Raw genomic sequence first — 25,274 nt, forward strand, 5'->3', positions numbered from 1 at the left:
TAACTTACAAGTTTAACTTTTAAGTCCACAAAGGGATCGTAGACGTTAGTATGTGATGTAATTTCTACGTTACACCTCTTCTTCCCGTTCCTGAGAAATAGCCTAGCAGTCTTGACTGTTGCACAGACAGACAGAGACACAGAAAGACAGAAAATCGATCCTGTAAGAGTTCCGTTTTTACCGATTAGGATACGGACCCTTAAAAGGAAAGAAGGAATGAAGAATGTAGTTTAAGGTAGCATCAACAATGAGGTCATTACAGACAGAGTACAAGCTAGGGAAGAGTAGGAAACAAAAATGAGCCACGTCATTTTCAAAGGAACCATTCCGACATTTGGTCCGAGAGATTTAGATAAACGAGGGAAAACAAAACGGCCACCTTCTGGATGTCGCCTCATTTCGCACTCAGATTCCTATGTTAGTGATTTTGACTACTTCATCTAGAAAATCGTATTGATTCCCTTGACCTTCTGTTCATTCACGATTTCCTGTGAGCCATTCGAGCACATTGTAAACGGAATCAGGATATCGTGGTTCTGTGCGGTGACGTGCACTGCGTTACCCGTCCGTTGATGCCATCACGATTAAATTTATTTCCTGTTTTACATACACATCCATTCCGCAGTTTGTGCCGCATGTCAACGCTGCGTTAACCGACCTAACAACAGGATGAACGAGTAACAGCTTTTCAATTGATGAAAAGATTTTCCGGTTTCATATCTGTGTTTTTCTCATGTGTGAATTTTTGGTATGAGTAGTTTTCTAGTAAATTATTTTATATGTTGTGGTATGACGATGGGCTGATAGGACTCTAATACGATTCAGCGTAGAGTATACGGAAGAACTGGCCCCTCTTTTAGCAGCAGTGAACCGTTCACAGCGGGTAGAAAATAAATGCATGTCATTTCAGTTTTCAAGTATGGCCGCCAAACACATGTAGAAAACTATAGGCCTATGCCTCTTACGTCCGTCTGTTGCAGATTTTTCTAACGTGTGTTGCATTCGTGTATTACAGTGTGTATGGGAACAGAAAAATCTCCTCTGTAGTAATCAACACAGCTTCCGGAAACAACAATCGTTCGTCCAGGAGACCCAGAAAGCAGTAAGTGCCGACGTGACACCCAGGTTGATGGCTTGTTCCTTGGATTTGGCAAGACGTTCCATATAATTCCTTATAGCTGCTCAATGAACAAAACGCTAGTGTGCGGAATATCAGATCAACTGTGTGAATGGACTGAAGAGTTCCTAGCAAGCAGAACGTAGCAGGTCATTCTTAAGGGAGAGAAGTCTTCGGACGTAAAAGTGCCTAACATTGTCTCGGGAAGTATCCAAAAGCAGTGTTTTAGGACCATTACTTTCCACGATATACATAAATCACGCAGTTGATAACGTCAGAGGTACTGTGAGGCTTTCTGTGGATGATGCTGTTGCACTCAGAGAAATAACGAGGCTACAAAATTGTATGCAGCAACACCTGCAGACGAGCGAAGGGTCATGGATGATTGGTAGTTTACCCTCAAATAAACGTAATATATAGTGCAGAAACAGAAAGAAACTTCCATTATTCACACGATTGCGGAACTATCACTGGAAGTAGTCACATACATTAAGTAACTAGGAGTACGACTACAGTAAGATTTAAAATATACTGATGGAAAAAAAATCTCAATGCCGAGGCGGATAAACACTCGAGCGATAAACACTCGAGCGCTCCCGCTGTCGTACCAAATCGCACCCCAGACCATAACGCTACTTGTAGGTCCTCTTCTAACCAACACAGGCCATCACTGGCACAGAGGCAGAACAGGATTTTATCAGGAAAAACAGTAGACCTCAACGCTGCCCTCCAATGAGTTCTTCCTTGACACCACCATGGCGGTGGCTTCGGATCAGTGGAATGCGCGCCATAGGGCGTCGGGCTCGGAACTGTCCTTGGAGTAACAGATTTGTAACAGCTATCTTTGTCATTGTGGTGCCAACTGCTGATCAAATTCTGTTGCAGAGGCAGTACAATGCGCCAGAGCCATACGCCAAACACGACGGTCTTCCCTCTCGGTAGTGCCACGTGGCTTCACGGAGTCCGGTCTTCTTGCGTGACCACTGGCTACATTCGTGACAACCGTTCCTGAAATAACGCAGAAGGAACATCCAGTTCCCTGTAGCCCTTCTACCCGGCATCGTACAAGCTTAGTGAGGTGCTGATTACGGCTCTTTGTCACCTTGAAGTCATTCTTGACTAACATTAACTCACCTCATCCAATCTCAAAGGTAATTAACTCTCTGGACAGTTACGGCGGGTATTTAAAGCAAACTAGATTTGCGTCCTCATAGTGGCGCTATTAGTGATACTCTTACGGGACAGGTTTGATGTCTGAATAGACATCGTCTTCCAATGTAGAAACACGCCTACCAACTTTAGTTTATATTACACAACTCTTTCTTGGTGCTGTGATTTTTTTTTTTCGTCAGTGTAGAACGACTACATAAAACTTAGAGTAGGTAAGGCAGACGTTAGACTCATATTCATTGCAAAAATCCTCAAGAAGTGCAGTCCGCCCACGATGCATGTACGTTACAAAAACTTCATTAGACCAATACTTAATTATTGGTCGTCATTCTGGGATCTCTGCCCGATAGGACAGATGTAGGTAGCAGAGGAGAGCAGCATGTTCTGTTACATATTCGCTTATGGGCCAATGCGTCATATACTCTACTGGCCATTAAAATTGCTACACCATGAAGATGACGTGCTACAGAAGCGAAATTTAACCGACAGGAAGAAGATGCTGTGATATGCAAATGATTAGCTTTTCAGAGCATTCACACAAGTTTGGCGCCGGTAACGCCACTTACAACATGTAGACATGAGGAAAGTTTCCAACCGATAGCAGTTAACCGGCGTTGCCTGGTGAAACGTTGTTGTGATGTCTCGTGTAAGGAGGAGAAACGCGTACCATCGCGTTTCTGACTTTGATAAAGAACAGCTTGTAGCCTATCGCGATTGCGGTTTATCGTATCGCGATATTGCTGCTCGCGATGGTCGAGATCCAATGACTGTTACCAGAATATGGAATCGGTGTGTTCAGGAGGGTAATACGGAACGCCGTGCTGGATCGCAACGGCCTCGTATCACTAGCAGTCGAGATGACAGGCATCTTATCCGCATGGCTGTAACAGATCGTGCGGCCACGTCTTGATCCATGAGTCAACAGATGGGGACGTTTGCAAGACAACAACCGTCTGCACAAACAGTTTCACGACGTTTGCAGCAGCATGGACTATCAGCTCGGAGACCGTGGCTGCGGTTAGCCTTGACGCTGCATCACAGACAGGAGCGCCTGCGATGCTGTGCTCAACGACGAATCTGGGTGCACGAATGGCAAAACGTCATTGTTTTGGATGAATCCAGGTTCTGTTTACAGAAAAAAGATGGTCGCATCCGTGTTTGGCGACATCGCGGTAAACGCACCGTTGGAAGCGTGTATTCGTCATCGCCATACTGGCGTATCACACGGCGTGATGGTATGGGGTGCCATTGGTTACATGTCTCGGTCACCTCTTGTCCGCATTGACGGCATTTTGAACAGTGGACGTTACATTTCAGATGTGTTACGACCCGTGGGTCTACCCTTCATTTGATCCCCGCGAAACCCTACATTTCAGCAGGATAATGCAGGACCGCATGTTGCAGGTCCTGTACGGGCCTTTCTGGATACAGAAAATGTTCGACTGCTGCCCTGGCCAGCATATTCTCCAGATCTCTCACCAATCGAAAACGTCTGGTCAATTGTGGCCGAGCAACTGGCTCGTCACAATACGCCAGTCACTACTCTTGATGAACTGTGGTATCTTGTTGAAGCTGCATGGGCAGCCTGTACACACCATCCAAGCTCTGTTTGACTCAATGCCCAGGCGTATGGGTGGTTGTTCTGGGTACTGATTTCTCTGGCTCTATGCACCCAAATTGTGTGAAAATGTAATCACATATCAGTTCTAGTATAATATATTTATCCAATGAATACCCGTTTATCATTTCCATTTCTTCTTGGTGTAGCAATTTTAAAGGCCAGTAGTGTAGGTTCTTCTCCAACTGTAGTGGCAGACGCGTCAAGAGAAGGCTTCTGGATCACTGTGTGCTTGGCTGTTGAAATTCATGCACCTGGAGGCGTGATACAAAATATTGCCTCGTCATACTTATGTAACATGAAAAGACCATGAACGTAAAGTTAGCGGAATTCGAGTGAACCTTTGGCGACTGGAACAGAGTACGGGGTAAGTGAGAGTGGTACAGGAGGTACCCTCAGCTGGACGCTGTAACTTATCTTGCAGAATGTAGACATAGATATAGAAAGGGCTAATGCTTGCATATTACATTGTTCTGTAGTCCACATGACATACTCTGAAATGTGTTCTTATTTCGACATCTAATGAATCCGACAACGCTTCGAAATTGCTAAATATGGATGTGAGTTGGATATACGTCCTGATATCCTTCTCCCCTCTCCCTCTCTCCGTTCATCTCCTCCTCCCCCATCTTCTCCACTTCCCCGTTTCCCTGTCTCTCTCCACCTTCTTCTCTCTCCTCTCTCTGTCCGTCTCCTCTTGCCTTCTTTCTATAACCATTTCCTCACCTTCCTCCCCTCTTTACATCGCCTCTTCGCCACCTCTCACTGACCTTGAGCTATGTTTATTGTTATAGCTAACAAAAGCTTGACTGGAAATTGAAGTCGCTTATAATAAGTGGGTAAATCGGTTGGAATCATTGGTACAAGGGATATGAGAAAGACTTCTCCAATTGCTGGATCTGTGAGCGTACTAGTTTGAATTACAACCTTTCGCATCGTTTTAATTTACAAACTTTGCACGAAGCCTTATAATCATAAGGCGATAAGCCACGTATACATTTTTCGTATTTTCTGTTAAAATCAACTGTGGTCTAAAGTGAACAAAATAGCACATAGTTGTGTGTACATTTTTGTTTAAAATTATAATAAGGGGGAAGAATACATATAGGAGAACAATCTGTCTGAGGCTTTAAAAGCCCTGCTGTTGTAGTTAAAAATTACTGTCAGAAAGAAAACGAAGCGGCACATTTTGACAGCACAGCATTTTCTTTCTCGAGGTAGTTTGAAAGGAAAACGTGTAGATTCCTCTTTAAAAAAGAAAGTAGGCTGCGTCGGTCTGATTATCTATTAGAGTATAGTGCAAAGATTTGAAGTCAGTCGTTCAAGAACTTTTCGAGATATCTGGCAACAGTTTTTCCGTATATATAGTCTATCAAATGGTTCAAATGGCTCTGAGCACTATGGGACTTAACATCTATGGCCATCAGTCCCCTAGAACTTAGAACCACTTAAACCTGACTAACCTAAAGACATCACGCAACACCCAGTCACCACGAGGCAGAGAAAATCCCTGACCCTGCCGGGAATCGAACCCGGGATCCCGGGCGCGGGAAGCGAGAACGCTACCGCACGACCACGAGCTGCGGACTATATAGTCTATGTCTGTCTAAGTGGTTGTCTGAATATTGTGCAAAAGTTGAAAGTGTCGTGTAAAAATTTGTAGTAAGTCGACCAATAACTTTTCGAGGTGTTTGCAAACAACACATATAATTTTAATATCGTGTAAAAATTAGAAGTCTATCGTTCAGTAAATTTTCGAGACTTTTTCTAGCAGTATTTCCTCTTCATAAGTTAATATGTACATATGTAAATATCATACACTTTTTTTAAAAAAATGTAGAATATGTCCGTCCGAACATTTAGTAGAGTGTCGCTGAAAAATGTGAATTAAAGTGGTTAAGAAGACTTCGATATTTGCTTTATATAGTATATGTATACTTACAAACGACGTATTTTTTAAAAATGTAACCGACGCCCGCCCGATATTTCATTGGTTTATTGTGTAAAAATTTGAAGTAGATCGGTCAAGAGCTTTTAGAGAGTTTTGGTAACAATGTAAGTAACGACTTCTCTTTGAACAGTAGTATAGATATTAAATATATATTTGTGTACCACGTATATTTAAAATTTGTAGCCTACATCCATCCGAAGGTTTATTACAGTATAGTGCAAATATCTGAAGTAAACTGGTCAAGAATTTGTCGAGATTTTTTATGACGTCACCCGTTTATATGGTAAATATAGATCTGTGCACCATATATATTAAAAAATATGCAGCCTATGTCCATCCAAAAATTTATTACAGTACTGTGTAAAATTCTGAAGTAAATCGCTCTAGTTTTTTTCTAGACTTTTAGCAACAACGTTGAACAACAACGTATTGTACCAGATTTCTATTCGGCCTTTAGCGTAAGATGTCGTTACTTGCCCTCTTAGCAAGTCCAGTTGCCCGTTCAAGTATCTGATTACTTTCATTGTTTCCCTTTCATTGCATCTGTGGCGTTTCTGTAGCGCTTCAGGTGGTGTATGGGCTGGCGTACCTGACCGCTCTGCCCACCGCCGTTGCACCTCCTGGTCATTCCTGTGTGCAGAGGTATTGCAACGATGGTCCAGTATTTACCCATGCCGCCCCTTTGCATCGTGGAAGTGCCTATTGATAGTGCGCGCGTGTCCGTTATTCCATCCTCTCGTGTCGGTCTGCCAGATAGCTGTATCTCTTAACAGCCGGCAGCTTACTGCCACAAAAGCACCGGCGCCTGCAGATGATCTCCTTATTTCTTTTATGGAACAGACGTTATGGAAAGTGCCTGCCGCATAGTTCCCTGTTACTTAGTAGTTGTATGTATTGTTGTACGTATAGAGTTAGGCAACAAGGGTTGAAATAGAGGGTAAGTCTGCGCACCAGATATATTCGAGTTTTATTAATCGTACCCGTTGGTTACTCTTCTGGGCACGAAAGAATTCTTGGGCATTGTTGCCGTAGTTTCGTTGTTCTCCTGGCGCTAACTGCCGAGCAATGCGGTAAAAAAGATTTTACGATAGTTTCACATAAATTTTGTCTTTGGAAAGTAACCTATAGCTCAGGCAATAATGACTTTAGGAACTTTAACTTCATACCACAATGTATGACGGAGTATTGTCATCCATGTGATTTGTTAATACCTGAAAATTCCTACTAAGCGTTTCCCATGTACAGAAAAAGCTACAGACGCGTAGTATGAGGCTAATTTTTGCGTTGCAAACAGTGTTAAACTGTACAGTGCGTAATCCACGGTTAAAGCTGAACACCTCCAGTGCCGAAAACTCAGACGGATTTACGAGTGAACCCCTATCAGGATGAAGCGCCTTATTTGTCAAGAAGAAAAATTGACAACTGGGGAGAGATCGGACTGTATGGAGGATGTGTAAAGGATTCGCAGAGAAAATTTTGCAGCGTAGTCGAAAGAACCTTGGCAACACGTGTGCAGGCCCACGTGATTAGACTCACAGTCCTGATGGTTGGTCTTTCTGAAGACATTGCTGAGTATGGGCTACCATCTTCCTCAATCAGCTTCTTCTCTTTTGTGTACTAAAGACGTTCGTCTATATAAAGTGATAGTTAACTTCATCAAGAGTACTGGTTACAATCTGTAGGTTTTAATGGTGTACATAAATTATAAATATGTTTTGCTGATGAAGATATTTCAGAATTGGTGTGAATTGTAAGCCAAGACACTTTTAATTATTTTCCAATTCAATTCAATTCAATTTTTAAAACATTATGTACAAAACTGTGACAGTTAAGCTTTTTATTCTTGTAAATATGCATTTCTGTATGTTATTGTTCAATTATGTGTACATTGTCACTATGTATTGCCGATGACTAAAGTGAGTACTCGCTCAAAGGCCAATTAAAAAAAATTAAAAAAACCGTGCGATTTCCGTATTCTTTCATATTTCCATCTTTGAAGAAAGACATTCTTGGTCATCAATTTAATTCGGACGAGGAGCTGGACACCTGAGTACAGTCATGGTTCCGTAGGCAACCGCAAACAGTTTTCCATGAAGCTGCTGACTGTCTTGGCTCACAGTGGGATAAATGTATTAAGAGTTATGGCGATTACTTTTGAAATAACAAACACTTCTATTACTTTTTTCCACCTGTCTTTTTTTTTTGTCATCAGTCTACTGACTGGTTTGATGCGGCCCGCCACGAATTCCTTTCCTGTGCTAACCTCTTCATCTCAGAGTAACACTTGCAACCTACTTTCTGAATTATTTGCTTGACGTATTCCAATCTCCGTCTTCCTCTACAGTTTTTGCCCTCTACAGCTCCCTCTAGCACCATGGAAGTCATTCCCTCATCTCTTAGCAGATGTCCTGTCATCCTGTCCCTTCTCCTTATCAGTGTTTTCCACATATTCCTTTCTTCTCCGATTGTGCGTAGAACCTCCTCATTCCTTACCTTATCAGTCCACCTAATTTTCTAAATTCGTCTATAGCACCCCATCTCAAATGCTTCGATTATCTTTTGTTCCGGTTTTCCCACACTCCATGTTTCACTACCATACAATGCTGTACTCCAGACGCACATCCGCAGAAATTTCTTCCTCAAATTATGGCCGGTATTTGATATTAGTAGACTTCTCTTGGCCAGAAATGCCTTTTTTGCCATAGCGAGTCTGCCTTTGATGTCCTCCTTGCTCCGACCGTCATTGGTTATTTTACTGCCTAGGTAGCAGAATTCCTTAACTTCATTGACTTCGTGACCATCAATCCTGATGTTAAGTTTCTCGCTGTTCTCATTTTTACTACTTCTCATTACCTTCGTCTTTCTCCGATTTACTCTCAAACCATACTGTGTACTCAATAGAGTGTTCATTCCGTTCAGCAGCCGTCTAGCTTTCGTCTAACTGCCCCTTATTCGTAGGGCATTACAGTTTATTTCGAGATTCCTCACTTAATTGTGAGTGTTGAAACGTCATAAGTAGGCTTTAGCAGGACAACTGGCCTCATCTTCAAGCATCTGCTGGTAGCTCAGCATTTGCTTGCACACAAAACGTAATTGGCTTTCCAATAGTGCGGAAGGCTTATGCCTCGTATTTCGCCTTTCTTAGGTTTCTCGTGCGTTTACGGGTAATAATGTGCAAAGGAAACAGCTTAGAAGAACCTAGTGAGAGGGATTCGTAAGTTGTGTTCCGGTTTTAGGGGTCTAATCAGGAAGGAATGAAAACAGTCAAAGTGATAGAGTTACATTTTCCTGGAGATACATGAGTCTCAACTTTACCTTCGATAAGGATACAAGCTGAAGTAATGAAGTAAAATTTGTACCACAGCCTGCATTTTCTTAGTCTCATTTTTTTCCATATTTTTCTTTGAATTTGTTTGGGGCCAACGTCCGATGACGTTGAGCTACCGTGCCGGCAGATACGAACGTGGGTCTCTGTCTTACGTGGCAGACGTACTAACCATTACACCGCCGCCGTATTGTAGTTGCCACAGCTGCGTGGACTACTCCAGTCTACTGACCTCCAAAACACAACCTTCAATTCACATCTTCAGCCTATTTTCCCTTCTTAAACTATCGATCTTGCCAAGACTTTTTGATATCGGAACAGCATCTCAGTTTTGTACGTAATTTGGAAATCCTGCCTGTACCTCTGACATAGGTGAAGTAATCGAAGATAGAGACTTATATGTCTCCCGAAAAATGTTGTTCTACCACGTCAATAGATCACCTATGCCTGAGGTAAAGGCAGGCTTTCCTCGTTACGTACAAAGCTGGAGTGTTACTCCAATGTTGGAGAGCCTCGGCAATGCTGACGATTTAAGAAGGGGAAAATATGCAAATGACGTGGACTGACGTTTGTTTTAGGGAGTGCGTGCGACTAGGGCGGCCAGGTGTGCAGGGCGGTAGCCGTAATACCACCGTAGCATAGTGGCTAGTATATCTGTCTAGCAAGCAAGGTACTCGAAATCAAGACACTGCTGTGGCACAAGCTTTAAATTATTATTTCAGCTTCTGTCCCTACTGAAGACATCAATGAATTTAGAGATCTGCTGCTGGGTTCTTAAGAGGTCAGTATAACCCACACGATAGTGCAACAGAAATGCCCTGGGAACTGAAATGGGAATCTTTGCAAGAAAGACGATGTTGCTCTTGCGAAAAGTTGTTGGCTAAATTTAGAGGCTCTGTATTGGAAGAAGACTCTGCGACCATTATGCTACCACCATCGTAGAGCACGTTTGTGGTTTATCAGAATAAAATAATAGAGTTTAAGGCTCGTATAGGGCGACATAAGGTAATGTCGCCCTGGACCAATCTGGGCAGACAGACCGCCACACCTTCTGCCTATGGCGTCACTGGATGCGGTATGGACAGGCATGTGGATGGTACTCCGCTCTCCCGATTGTTGTCTGGTTCTTGACTTTGGAACAGCTAATAAGCTCTGCTACAAAGAGGGTCACATATCGATATGTACAGTCAGTATTACCTCGCCCAGAACGTGAATGGAAGAGGAAAGAAAATCGATTGTGTCGGAGCCATGTACTCTCCACCATGCACTTTACAATGCTGTTCGGAATATATGCACTGAGGTGACAGAAGTGATGGGAACCTAATATTGTGTCGGACCTCCTTTTGCGCTGCATAGTGCAGCATCTCAGTGTGACATGGACTCAACAAGTCGTTGGAACTCCCTTGCTGAAATACTGCCTCTATAGCCGTCTATAATTGCGAAATATTTGGCGATGCAGGATGCTGTGCACGAACTGAACTCTCGATTCAGTCCCACAGATATTGGATGGGATTCATGTCGGGCGGTCTGGTTAGCTAAATCATTCACTCGAATTGTCCAGAATATTCCTCAAACAAGTCACGAACAACTGTCACAGGATGACATGGCATCGTTGTTTGGAAACATGGAGTCCATGAATAGCTGAAAACGGCTCCAAGTACCTCTTACCAGAGGACCCAGTCCATTCCATGTAAACACAGCCGACACTTGTCTGGCTGGTCCCGGCGGAGGTTCGAGTCGTCCCTTGGGCATGGGTGTGTGTGTTTTTGTCCTTAGGATAATTTAGGTTCAGTAGTGTGTAAGCTTAGGGACTGATGACCTTAGCAGTTAAGTCCCATAAGATTTCACACACATTTGAACATTTTTGAACAGCCAACACTATTATGGAGCCAACACCAGTTTGCACAATGCCTCGATGACAGCTTGAGTCCATGGGTTCGTGGGGTCTGCGCCACACTGCCATCAGCTCTTACAAACTGAAATCGAGACTCATCTGACCAGGCCACGCTTTTTCAGTGGTCTGGGGTCCAACCGATGTAATAACGATCCCAGGAGAGGCGCTGCAGGTACTGTCGTGCTGTTAGCAAAGGCATCAGTGTTGGTCGTCTGCTGTCAAAGCTCATTAACGCCAAGTTTCGCCGCAGTGTCCTAACGGATACGTTCGTTGTACGTCAAACATTGATTTCTGCGATTTTTCCACTCAATGTTGCTTCTCTGTTACCACTAACAACTATATGCAAACGCCGCTTCTCTCGGTCGTTAAGAGAAGGCCCTCGGCCACTGTGTTGAACATTGTGGGAAGTAATTCTTGAAATTTTGTATTCTCGGCACACTCCTGATACTGAGGACGTCGGAATATTGAATTCCCTAACGACTACTAAAATGGAATGTCTCATGCACCTAACTCCAAATATCGAACCGCGTTCGATTTCTGTTAATTCCCTCCAGAACCTCTTCACATGAATCATCTGAGACGAAATGACTTCTCCGCCAATACAATGCCGTTTCATACCTTGTGCACGTGATACTACCGTCATCTGTGTATGTGCGTACTGCTAGCCCTTGACTTTTGTCACCTCAGTGTGCCTCTAAATTGGGTGTGTATTTAAGGTCAGTCACAAGTCGCACTTAGTTTGCTTTATTGACCAGTTTCGCTCTTTAAGTCGAACGAGCATCAGCAGAAGCTCTGGAATTTACAGTTTGAAGTAGAGAAGTTGACTGTTACATTAAAGAGCAAAACCATCAATAAAACACTAAATGCGGCTATCGTGAAAAACTTCAACATTCGCTGTTTCCTTCGGTAAGGATGTGTTTTTACTGTCTTTAAAAATAACGGAGTGTATGGTTCAAATGGCTCTGAGCACTATGGGACTTAGAACTACTTAAACCTAACTAATCTAAGGACACCACACACATCCATGCCTGAGGCAGGATTAGAACCTGCGTCCGTAGCGGTCGCGCGGTTCCAGACTATAGCGCCTAGAACCGCTCGGCCACCCTGGCCGGCTACTGGAGTGTAGATTGGAATATAGAGACAGCATTAAAGCTGATAGAGCCTTATCGTGAACAGGAATGTTAATCGGCCCCTACGAACTGCGATTATAAAAATCAACTGAAAAGACTAGAGGCTTGAAGGAAAATAACTCAGCCATTAGAGAGTGATATGCACGACATGGATAAGAAAATGGTGGCCTTAATGTTATCTTGTCGTCGTAAATGACGAAGGTAACGAATGAAACTTTGAGTGACTATTAATGGATACATAATTACTACGCTACTTGACAACACTAACAACACAGGAGCTGCCGGCCGATGTGGCCGATCGGTTCTAGGCGCTACAGTCTGGAGCCGCGCGACCACTACAGTCGCAGGTTCGAATCATGCCTCGGGCTTGGATGTGTGTGATGTCCTTAGGTTAGTTAGGTTTAAGTAGTTCTAAGTTCTAGGGGACTGATGACCTCAGAAGTTAAGTCCCATAGTGCTCAGAGCCATTTGAACACAGGAGCAACGACGGCAAGTTACGAGCCAACTGCGATTCCACATGACCGCATCGCTTGGCCTCAAACCCTTCGTTTGTGTGGATGAGAATTCGACTGCCAGTGCGCCACCGTCCAGTATTCGGCTGAATCCAGTCTCTGCCGTTCGAGCCGACCGAAGTGGCCAAGCGGTTCTAGGCGCTTCTGTCTGGAACCGCGCGACCGCGACGGTCGCAGTTTCGAATCCTACCTCGGGCATGGATGTGTGTGATGTTCTTAGGTTAGTTAGGCTTAAGTAGTTCTAAGTTCTAGGGGACTGATGACCTCAGCTGTTAAGTCCCATAGTGCTCAGAGCCATAAGAACCATCTGTCGTTCGTTGGCCTTCGTTGGCCTAGGGTGTACGTGCATTACGGAGAATGACAGAGAGCGATCTCGACAGTCAGTATTCCCCCACACAATAAGTGAAACGAACAGGAAAGAAAATCTACAATATTGTCGCGATGTACTCACCACCGTGCACTTTACAACGCCTTTCGGGTTATACATGTCGACGTAGGCTGCAGGATTTTGTCGAAGAGAGGACATTTAAGCGAATGTTGGAGAATATTTTTAAGTCATCTTACTTGTGAACAGTTTCAGGATATCAAAGATTTTTGTGAAATCAAAATGTGACATTTGCTTCTATGAAGAATCCAACTACTTTGCGGCAGCGTGGAAGATTTATTTCACATGTTTTTGTGAATATCGTTTTCAGCCAACAAGAAACAGAACCGTTCATTATCATGATATATGGCAACATAAATTAATTTCTTATCCAATTATCATTAGTTAGACGCACAACTTGGTAACATAATCTCAGCTGTATATTTCACTTAACCTTGATCAGTCGATGTAAAGTGTCACTACTCACGGAATGTCATAAACTGCGATCATAACGTTGTAGTGCCGTAAAGAAACAAACACCATTGCCAGGAAACGATCGTGATAGCTATGCTACGAGCCCTCACGAAGACAAAGGTTGTGTGATCTGCAATTACGTAATACATACGCACCGTCCAACGTCAGGCTCTGTACGTCAGACGGCGCACGTGCAAGCTGTCTGTGTACAGTACATGGCCATTGTTCGTCTGGTGAACAACGTGACGAGCGGATGTTGGAGGGGGCTGAAAATGAAGGCATAATGCGTGGCGTATCATGCACGGAGAGAGAGAGAGAGAGAGAGTGATCGCAGGTGGAGAATGCGTTGTGAGGAGAGCTGCGCCGTAGAGGTGTGTGGCGGGTAATCACACTTACCCCTTCCACAGGCCCGCCAGTCGGCGAAGGGCTCGGCGCTGATTGGCCAGCCTCAGCTCTGGGCGCCTGCAGCCGGTAGTCCTCGCCTGCAAACAAAATACGTTTCATTCCGACAAGTAGAACGTCCACACTGCAGCCAACAGTGGAGATCACTGTGCCCTACCATCGTGACGTTCATTCTACAACCTGTTCTGTACGAGCGTCTTTCTCATTTAACTTGACTGGTTGTGACGGAGCACTTCACATGTCAGTTTCACCAACAACGCCAGTGATCAGGTGACTGTGCCGAGTACAAAGTTCTGCAATCCTGAACAAGCTGAAGACTGCGCATGCGTTTAAACGGGCAGTGTTGGTGTCGTCATTGAACATCGAAAGTTAACCTATTTAACGCAGTGACCATTCACGGCATAGTAACGGACTTTGTGCTTTTGTGTCTTATTATTCTTTATTCTATTCTCTGTTTTCGTCAAAAATGGCGGCTGTTGCATGAGGACTCTACACTTTTTCTGCGATGGTTGTCTCACAAGAGTAACCAAAAACCTGATGGAAAAAGTTTTACAATACCTGAGCAAAAGCCTGCTATATGCAATAAGTAAAAACAGCAATGAGAACTGTTTCTTTAAAGAAATAGCTCTTTTGAAGGAGAAAAATACACTTCTTATATTATCTGGCCCTTACAGAGAAAATAAGGCAAGAAAGATAAAGCAAAATGGCACTACGCAATGCCTCAGTATTGTTTGGTGTGATCTGAATGTACATATTTTCTTGAGCAAATGAATGTTGATACCACGAAATGTGTCTAAGATACATTTTTCAAGTCGTTCAGTTCCTAGCAGTACACAAAACAAACCATTCGACCATTGGCCCCGAAATTGCTCATTAATTCTATTTTCACCGTTAATTAACTCTACTATTATTATATAACTATATTCCAACTTTCTGTGAGACGGACCGTCCCTCATCACTTCACTTTCACAACTCAATACAGAGCTAAACAAAGACATGTTGCCAATTTGTCTAATGGGAACGTGACGTTTTGTTGACGGGTATCTGACACAAAATCTTTCTGCACCAATCGGGACATCAGTGCAGCAGATAGCGTTTGGCATACACAATTTTGGCACCAACGTGTAAACAAAGACGAGCACTTGTGACAAGCGAGACTCAGTACAGAAATAAACGCTGCCGGCGCTGCAGTAGATTCACTTTCCAATCGGCACAAGCAAGTCGCTGGTGTACAAAGGGTTTAAGAGATCAAGAGGGGCCTCACATGCTGACAGACCTTTTGATATATGGAACAAAAGATCTTTCTTTGCCTGTACACGGAATTTTATTCCTATCAGTATCGAGACAGTTGTCAACATTACTTAGTTTCTTTACTTTGTAGTACAATGTAGAACATTTGCCATGTCCTGTTAATTCTATTAGTAATTAAATGACTGTGTATAGAGCTCTGTACTCTTCTACGTTTCTGGAAATCATAAGCGTGTTCAGAAAATGGACAGTCAACAGCTGTAGATTACGAGCGTTTTTATGAATCGAAGTAGGACATGAAATATACCAACTGCTACACCGCCGGAAGAATTTACCTATGATGGAAATGTATCTTACAGCATCTGTAAATAAATTTCAGTCACAAAACACGTGGAGTATTTAAGTACCAAGCACTATTGCTGTAGCAGTATATACGATTTGCACGTATCTATACTTGTGTTACTTATCTAGATTTAATGTTTACGTTTCTACTGATCGCTTTTGAGTTTTCATTTGAATATGACAAAGTCGACCGTAAAGATTTTATTAGTTCGTCTGCATTCATACTCTGTTCGTGTTACTACTTGGTGTGGATTCCCACTATAGTATGAACAGTCCATATGAGTGCAACATTCTTTCCAATAATTTACAGTCTCCTTGCAAGTCTTTTAGCAATATGAGAGCTGGTCGTTGGCTGCATAGATTCATGACAAACAGGGCATATTTTCTTCGAATCTGCCCTCTCTTCCGATAAATGTACTTCGTAAAGCTGTAGATCAACGCACCATACTCAAGAATAGGGCGAAAGATGGTATTGTATGACACCTGTTTTGTGGGTGAACTACACGTCGACAGCATTTCACCTGTAAATCTCACTCCGTAATCTTCCTTGCTCGACGTCTGGATTTATGTGGACGTCGCAGTTTAAATTGCTCCGAACAGATACTCCTAGTTACGTGACAACTACAGCTGATTCCAGAGACCGATCGCCGATCGTCTAGTCACACGATATTTGTTTTTTTTTTTTCTGTCTACGTACGTGTGTCGCACTGTATTCATTTATTCTAAGGATCATCTGTCAGTCTTTGTGCCAAGTGGTGTTCATCTTCAAATCGTCCTGCTCATCGGAGTAATTTGCAACGACAGTACCTCGCTGCAAACGTTCTAAGTGTATTTTCTTCACAAAATGCGTTTTTATTGCTATCGCGTTCTCGGTACACTGTTGTACGTCTCTAGACCTGTTCCAAGAGTCAAATCATGAAGAAAACGTTTCGAACATTCGTTGTTAGATGGTACATGGTCTTTCTGCCAAGCAGTGGTTCCATCTGGATTACCGTGAGCCAAGGACTCCTCCATTTAGTCAGAGATCATTTGAAGAGATAACACAGTGATTTTACAGTTACAGGAAAACGAAGAGAGGTAAGCAAGATTAACGCTTTAAGCGACAAATCTCACGTTTGTCAGGAGAATGAAGAAAACATTGTATCTCTTTCCGTACATAACTCCTTCGAACCGAAAAAGATTGAGAACTGATTCTGAAACCACAGAATTATGCTTCCCACATCATTGCAAAAAATAATAAGGCGAATTACAAAACAAATAATTTATTTAGAATGTTCTACGTGTCATAGCAGGAAAAGATTGGGCCTAAGAGCCAATAAGCGAATTCACTTCGAGCACCATTTTCAAAGATTCTCGTTCGAGCATGTCTCTCATTTTTTGCATCTGGTTCAGATGATTATTCGCATTTACTAAGCCATTTTATGAATTCGTCCCTTACCCTCTGTATGAAGAGAGAGAGAGAGAGACACGGATGTGTGAGATGTATAGAATGTCAAGAAGTGAAAATGAAATCAGCAAAACCTAGTTAAGTACTTATCATCTAATTTCGCTGAGGAGACATACCTATGAAATATTAAAAATAATAGATATTCGTTTTGTTAAGTTTATTTGACAAGACGTGTGAAAAGAATGGTACGTTGTATTACCGAGGAAAGGTATGTACAAAATAGAAATGAGGAAGCCTGATATATCGAGATATGTAGCGGCCCAATGTCGAAACGTCGAAAACGGCTGGGAGTGCGTTGTGCTGATTCCATGCACCTGCCGCGCTCGGTAGCCGGGAGGTCTGTGGCGCCTTGCCACGGTCGCGCGGCTACCGCCGCCGGAGATTCGAGTCCTTACTCGGGCATGGGTGTGTTGGCTGTCAGCGTAAGTTACTTTAAGTTATATTTAGTAGTGTGTCGGCCTACGGACCGATGACCCCATCAGTTTGGTCCCATAGGACCTTACCACCACCATCACGACCACCACACAACCACCGCCACCTCCATGCACCTCAGTTCCACACTCTATAGAGAATGACTCAGGATGAGACGGCGGTCGGACGATTGTCGCATGGTCTTCAGGGTCTGATCGTGCGGTTTCCTTTCTTCTTTTTCTTTTTGTATCGATATGGTCTGTACATCAACAGGACATTATCAGCGTATGAGTACCGATATTACTTCTATAAAATGGCACTATTTCGGATACAGAGATCTTAGTTACGAGCTATGAGCACATTCTGCCTCTGTTAGCATCAAAAACTACATTTTTACAACGACCTCATACGCGAAAAATGTTTCTAAATGTAGCTAATGGTTTTACACCATTATTCGGTTACCGTTTCCATCCAGTAAAACTGGAGTTTCAGCCTACCAGAGCATTGAGGAGGCTTCGAAGAGAATGGAAGTAAAGGCTCTCCAGTTGTAAAAAGCAGTGAATCATTTGGGCCAATGATTCACCAGGGAAAAGGATGACCAAAATTTACCATCCCATCGACATCCTAAGTTATGGGAAACGGAGTACATTTGTAGTTAGACAAGACTGAGAGAAAGGACCCTTGGGTCTTAAGCACCATGTCACCTCCGTTGGAGTTGAGATTTCCTAAGTACGTTTGATTTATTTCGCTATATTGGTGAGACTGCTCTGATAGTGGATATGATACGCAGGACAAAGGATTCGAATACCAAATTCGACAGTTTTGGCCGCACCAGTTGCAGATTGAGGCGAGTAAAAAAATGGTTCAAATGGCTCTGAGCACTATGGGACTCAACTGCTGAGGTCATAAGCCCCCTAGAACTTAGAACTACTTAAACCTAACTAACCTAAGGACAACACACGCATCCATGCCCGAGGTGAGGCGAGTAAATTCCACCCCAAAATCCAAATCTTGAAATTTTCTTGATCAGGTTTGATATCTTTCTTCGAAATCTTCATGTTCAAAGTTTTCGACTTCCTGTTCACAACAAAAAAGCCATTGACCGTTCGCGTCTCCCTTATTCGTAAATGTTCAACGTCCAGTCTTAATAAAATATGACACAAATTTTCTGCACTTGAGTACAGTTTTCCAGTGTAGTTCATATACTATTTTCGAACAATCTTTTTACAAAAAGTGATATGCAGCACATGATTCATGACTGCTGCTACACAATGAACAGCACATTCTAGGTTTACTACAATTTTACATTATCTGAAGTGCAAAATACCGTTCGAGTACATCGGGAGCTATTGTAGAGAGCTATCATTCTGTTTCCTTGATCTTTCTGCCGCCTCCAAGAGAAACTCTTTCAATTCCCTGTCTCTGTTATACGAAAACACTACAGTTACAATTTTGGAAAATTTCAACGGACTGCTAAAGACAGTTGACATACGCATAAGGTTCATTTTGTACAAGACAACATGAAACATGTGATAGTGTATAGAGAGGATCTGGGAAGTTTATGTTTAAGAGAACATTAAATTTTGCGCGTCAGTGACAAGATTATTGTCTGCTTCACCTGTCGTTGGGTACAATGTTATCAGATGGAACGAATCTTCTACGTAACTGTTCTTAAAGTTGGCAGATAACAGTCATAAAAAGAAGGAGACAATAGAAATGTTCCATGTATTTGTCTACTTAGAAAAAGAAAATCATTTGACTGCGTAAAAAGAAATAAGGTCGTACTGTATTCTCTCTCTCTCACCACACACACACACACACACACACACACACACACAAACACACTTTTTCTCTCTCTCTCACCACACACACACACACACACACACACAAACACACTTTCTCTCTCTCTATCTCTATCTCTCCTACTCTGTTCAATATACTGGGTGAATCACCTAAAATTTGCATCGCAAGTATTGCGGTTTTCATAGAATGCGTTGGCGGTCAGTGGCCTATGTTTCACGATTCTAGTGCGAGTAGTTTATGAAATATCGTATTTTCAAAAGTTCCCACAGCGACACTTGTTTGTGACATTCAAGCTGCGTAGTTTCTCGGTACGACGTTGTTATGTTTGCTCACAGTATGCTTGTGTGTTCCTTGAATGCACTGCAACTTGCTAGTCAGTTTGTATGTGTCAGTCCAAGCAGTGAGTGGAAGATTTGTTTTAGCAATGCAGAAAAACGCCAACATGCACATGGTGTATGCAGAGGGCAGGAAGAATGCAGTTCATTGTACTACGGTGTATCCCAATAGAGTCAACCATCTCGGCAATTATTTATCAGTCTCTTCAACTAGTTACAGGAAGGGATAATGTAACACCTACACAACATGACAAAAGAAAACAAATGACGACAGAATAGGGGGAAATTAATGTTCTCGCTGCTTTTGCAGTTGATCCGCACGTTAGCTCCAGCGTAATGCAATCGCACGAGGATTTGGCGTCAGTCAGCAAGAGTCCTACGCATTCTCCATTGACCTAGGTTCCATCCCTATCACATCTCTCTCCATCAACAACTGCATGGAAACAATTATGAGAATCGTATTAACTTCTGTACGTGGGCGTTAAGACAGGATACTCCAGCTGTATCGTGTATCTTGTTCAGTGATGAAGTCACATTTACCAGTCATAGTCAGGTAAACAGCCGAAATATACTCTACTGATCTGCTGACAATCCCCGTTGGCTTCGTCAGGTGGAATGTCAACGTCCATGGCCTTGAATACGTGTAGTGTGAGGTAGTGAATCATCGGCCTCATAGACCCGTTTTTCATAGACGGAACACTGAACGCCCCAAAGTACTGTGGACTCCAAACGGGCCATCTTCCACGGATGACAGAAAACGTTCCTCTGGAGATAGAAGAAACCTGTGGTATCAACACTATGGCTGTCCAGCCCTTAGTGTGCTAAGTACTACGGCACGTCTTCACGAATTGTTTCCAAATCGTTGCATTCGACGCAGAGAACCCGTGCCTTGGGCAGCTCGTTCTCCTGATTCGACACCTGTAGTGTTTATTCTGTGGGGAAAAAAGACGCTGTCTACAAGGACATACAAACTACACCCAATGATGTGCAACAACGTGTTACAGCAACCTGCTCGGACATTTCCGCTGAAATGCTATCACGTGTGCAGCAGTCGTTCCACACCAGACTGGAGACTTGTATTGTCACTGCCAGTGGACATTTTGAGCACAATCTTTGTCTCGCTACTAGTCTGGAGCCACATGACCAGTGTACGCACTTGTATTGTTCTTTAATGTGTGTTACAATAGGTACTGTACAAGTGTCGGTGAGGAAACTTTTCAAAATACTATACTCGTAAAAGACCTGCATTAGAATCCTGCAAAAGACACCATCGACATTCTGATTTATCCCATTTAATGTCAATCCCATTTAATGTCAATAGGCATTGTTCCACATAAAAAAGTGTTTTCATAAAAAGTAGACTTTCCAAGTATTATTTCAATCTGTTTATTGGCTAACAATACGAGCCCCTGACTGCCAATTCATTCCCTGAAAAACCGCACATCAATAACGCTTTCCATTTCCACGATATTTGCGGTGAAAGTTTTAGGTAATTCACCCAGGATACTTAGAGGTCAAGAAAAAACATCTTAATGGGATCACAGGAATTTTTGTCGCTGGAAAATGGGTCTGATTGATTAAGTTTTCAGATGACGTAGTGAGTTTAATTATAGGAGGACAAACAATGAACACCTTGGTGGAAGATTTAAAGGCATCATGACAAGAGTAATGAAAACTGGTAAGAACCAAGAGTATGAATATTGAGACAAAACAAGGAAAGGAAGCGTAATCAAAGCACAAGACAAAATTCAGGAGCAAAGTGTTTTCAGTACCTAGTCGTGTTAGTTAAGCAGGACGTGACACGAAGTAAAGAAATAAAAACCGTAACTGGAATTGCCAAGAATGAAATTAACCGGAAGAAAATGCTGTATACTGAGAGAATGAACCTACAGCTGAGAAAACGTTTCGTCAAGCGTTTTGTGTGACTCGTATTGGAAACGAAATGAAATGATCCTATGGCATTCTGGCCGGGAACCCCATTCGGGGAAGTTCGGCCGCCGTATTGCAAGTCGTTTTTAGGTGACGTCACATCGGCGACTTGCTAGTCAGTGATGATGAAGGACACAAAACATCCAGTCGGGAATCGAACCCGGGCCCCCTGCGTGGTAGGCGGTAACGCTACCGCTACACTACAAAGGCGTACAATCGTATTGGAAAGAAACTTGGATGGTAATGAATGAGGACGAAAAGAAAGGGGTATAAGGTGGTCGTTAGAAAGGATAAGATGGGCAGCAAGAGGTGAGAACGAGTAAGTACAAAAACCATTGGTACTGAAACATTACAAGATATAACAGAGAGAAAGAAGAACTAGCTAAGACACGTCTAAGAAGACAAGGTTTGTTAACAGGTGCACTGGAAGCAAAAGTTAAATGAAAAAATAAAGAGGAGGAGGAACGGATATAAGTTGATACATTAAGTGAAACTGCTTAATAGTTATGTAGTTACGAACTCTTTAGGACACACAGAGAAGGATGGCGAGTCAGTATTGTCCAAAGATCTCGCTATGAGGCAGAACACCAGATAATAATAACTGGTTATAAATGATACTAATAGCCATGTAATAACTCACAACGGAAATCTGTTCTTTGTTACGATACCGAAAGTAGATGTTCCGCTGGCACGTAAATTAACTTTCTCTGACGTAAACAGTAGTTAATAGGACCGCGATTCAACTAGTAAGTTTATTGTCAATGAATCTGTCCAGTTACCTCCACTCGCAAATATAAAGTGTGTTGAGATACGCAACGTTTTTCGGGTCTCACTGCTTCATCGTCAGGCAATGTATATAACTAACCTATGCATACAAAACGTGTCTAAGTTATTTATTTAATTAGTTAGTTAGTTAGTTACATGTTCCAAAGCTGTCATGTAAATTAACTTTCTCTGATGTAAACAGTACTTAATAGGACCGCGATTGAACTAGTAAGTTTATTGTCAATGAATCTGTCCAGTTACCGCCACTCGCAAATATAAAGTGTGTTGAGATACGCAACGTTTTTCGGGTCTCACTGCTTCATCTTCAGGCAATGTATATAACTAACCTATGCATACAAAGCGTGTCTAAGTTATTTATTTAATTAGTTAGTTAGTTACAAGTCCCAAAGCTCGTTTGAGCGATTCTTTTACCGAAGTGATATGGAAAGAGTCAGTTTGCATGCTACGCGTACATGGTCACTGCTAACATGAATGAAGACATTATTTTTAGTCCTATTCATACAACACCACTTAATTTCTTTGCATTATTCTTGCAACTCCGATGCTGGTTTGCGGCCAAGTTACAGTATGTTAATGACTGAAAACCTAGCGCAGTGAAATATCTTCACGCAGTCTTCATGTGGGTATCACATTTAGCAACGAACACACAGTTTTCAGCAATGTTTGTCACGTGATTAATTATATGTCTATAGTTACCCAAATCCAAAACAGAATAAGTTATTACAAAGTGCTTTAGCTTAGACGATTTAAGAATCTGGAACAGCAGAATGGCTGACGTTCCAAACACATGCATTTGTTTCACTGTTTAGGTGCTTTAGGAGTTCGATAAACGACATAATGAATTTTGCTTAAACCAACGTGTTCATTGTTCAATCTGATGTCTACACGGAGACTATTATTTGCATAATGTAATTCGTCTGCTATCTAGTGTTTGCATGATGTGTGATGCTGACACGTGAAATACGCAGATAATTAGGGGCATTATTAGGATCGGTAGAACGAGGGTTCTGTATAACATCTCCTTCGTGGGTGGACAACACATCGTGAGTATTCCTCCAAAGAATCTCAGTCTTGTATCTGCCTTTCCTACTAATAGTTTTACATGATAGTTCTACTCTAAAACGTTTTTTACGCATATTGCCTGATATGTAAGTGGTTAGACTGCTTCCAACAATTATTCGGAATCGTGCAATCATGTAACAACGGATCGTTCCGCCTATTAACGCCCAGTAGGATACTTTTGTTGTTTGTTGGCGGTTAGCCTCCAATCCCAGAAATATGCGACGGCGGTCTACATGTATAACTGGCTTTCACTACAATCTTCTTGCGACTTCTCTGTGTGTAAGAGTTTTATCGGCGAATAGTTTTATGAAATTCCGACGTTACCCACTAGATCATTTAGATGTGTGTAGTGATCAGTGATTGTCCTACAACATTCTCGTGGCATACGTCCGGAGGTCCTTCATCTCTGAAGATTTCTCTCAGTACCTCGTTTCTTACATATGGTTTTGGTATTAATTTGCAGCGCAGTGCTATTCTGTAAACATTTGGTTTTAGTCCTCATTTGGACATACCGGCGTCTGTGTAACAAAATCGCGTTATGCCTGTGGCTTGTAGCCTGTGGCCTGTAGCTTGTTCCAATGGTGGCAGTGTAAGGAGATTTAATCTCCAGAATGTGATAGGCGCAGGGAAGCAAATCGTTAGCGCAAGGTTTCAAATTACTAAACGTTTCGCCACTGCTCTGGGTACAATTTCAAATCTCCTAGAAGTGTCTCAATTTCGTGACGATGTATAACAGAGTATTACACTGTCCAGGCCCTACAGAAAATCTGAAGTAACGCCCGCGGTGTACTGGAAGCCAAATAGGACTTCGTGCGACAACCCATTCGTTATGTACCATATTACTTCGAAGGAAGACGTACTGCAGTTTATTATAACTTAAAAGCTCTTTCCGAGTCAGGAACTATATTTCCTCAAAAACAACTTGTTGGGGTGCAAGCTTTTGTTATGTTTCAACAGGATAGATCAAACTTATTAATCACGCTTCCACAAAATTTTCATTCAAACATCAGGAAATCTACTTATTCCAAAGTACTAAAAATTCTTGCACAATTGCTAGTATAATTTCCGGTAGCATTATCAAGTCATTTGGCGTAGTTTTTATGACAGTTGAATCGCAAACAGTAGAACTGGTTTTCAAATCAACATCTATATCTGAAATATCCTAGATTTCTTATGCCATAGCTGAGGTCCCTAAAGGTGCTCACACATGGAACTGCAAGCTTGATAAGCGTGCGTGGTGAAAGGGTTTTCTGCGAGCATGCGTCATTCCCCTTTGCCTTCACACTTTACAAGCATCAGCTGGCGCTTCGAAAAAGTGTGGTACGGAAGACGACGATTTTGTCGATTTGGCCGGCACTGCCGCAGTGAAGCGGGAAAAACGAGAGAGGAAACTTGACACGTGGTGTACAGACTGATGGAAATACTGCTATTTCTCGCGTGTTGGCGCTACTATGAATTCTTTAAAAAGTCTAAACATCTCTGTGGACTTTCAAATTCATTCCTTTCTGTCCCGGATTAACAAATGCTTTCAATTCCTTCTTTCTGTTCTTCCTGTAGGTGACTTTGACAGAATTTATCGTTTTGATTGTGGTATGCATATCTGTATCATGTGATATGTAGTTTGCTGAAAACACGACGTATGCAACACACCTCTTTGCCTCTTGAAACGAGGCTACTTTTCATATACTGGATTTTTTTTTCCAGCAGATTCCGAGTGATTTGCTTCTTGTCACCTGACAAGTCCCGATGCGAAGATCGCCTCGCAATTGCTAGCACAAGCCTGCATATTGTCATAAAAGTGCTCAAGCATGTTTGCATTGAATTGATTGCACAAAATTACATGACTCAAAATTGATCGACTCCGGCAGCTTGAGCATTGCGAATTCTTGTGTAAAATTACCCTACAGATGGTAAAGCATGCTTGCACGAAGTCTTCAATCTTGCATGCCTGTCC

The 25,274-nt window shown here is 42.4% G+C and overlaps 1 protein-coding gene across 1 annotated transcript in view; it reads right to left on the minus strand.

Moving 5' to 3' along the window:
• LOC124623088 (zinc finger protein basonuclin-1-like) overlaps window positions 1–25,274 on the minus strand; it is a 299,861-nt gene that overhangs the window by 254,810 nt on the left and 19,777 nt on the right. The window contains exon 2 of the mRNA XM_047148880.1: window positions 13,952–14,037. Coding sequence (XP_047004836.1) covers window positions 13,952–14,037 — 86 coding nt within the window. The remainder of the gene's footprint in view (window positions 1–13,951; window positions 14,038–25,274) is intronic.

Source organism: Schistocerca americana, chromosome 7, assembly GCF_021461395.2.
Source record: "Schistocerca americana isolate TAMUIC-IGC-003095 chromosome 7, iqSchAmer2.1, whole genome shotgun sequence".
NCBI lineage: Eukaryota > Metazoa > Arthropoda > Insecta > Orthoptera > Acrididae > Schistocerca > Schistocerca americana.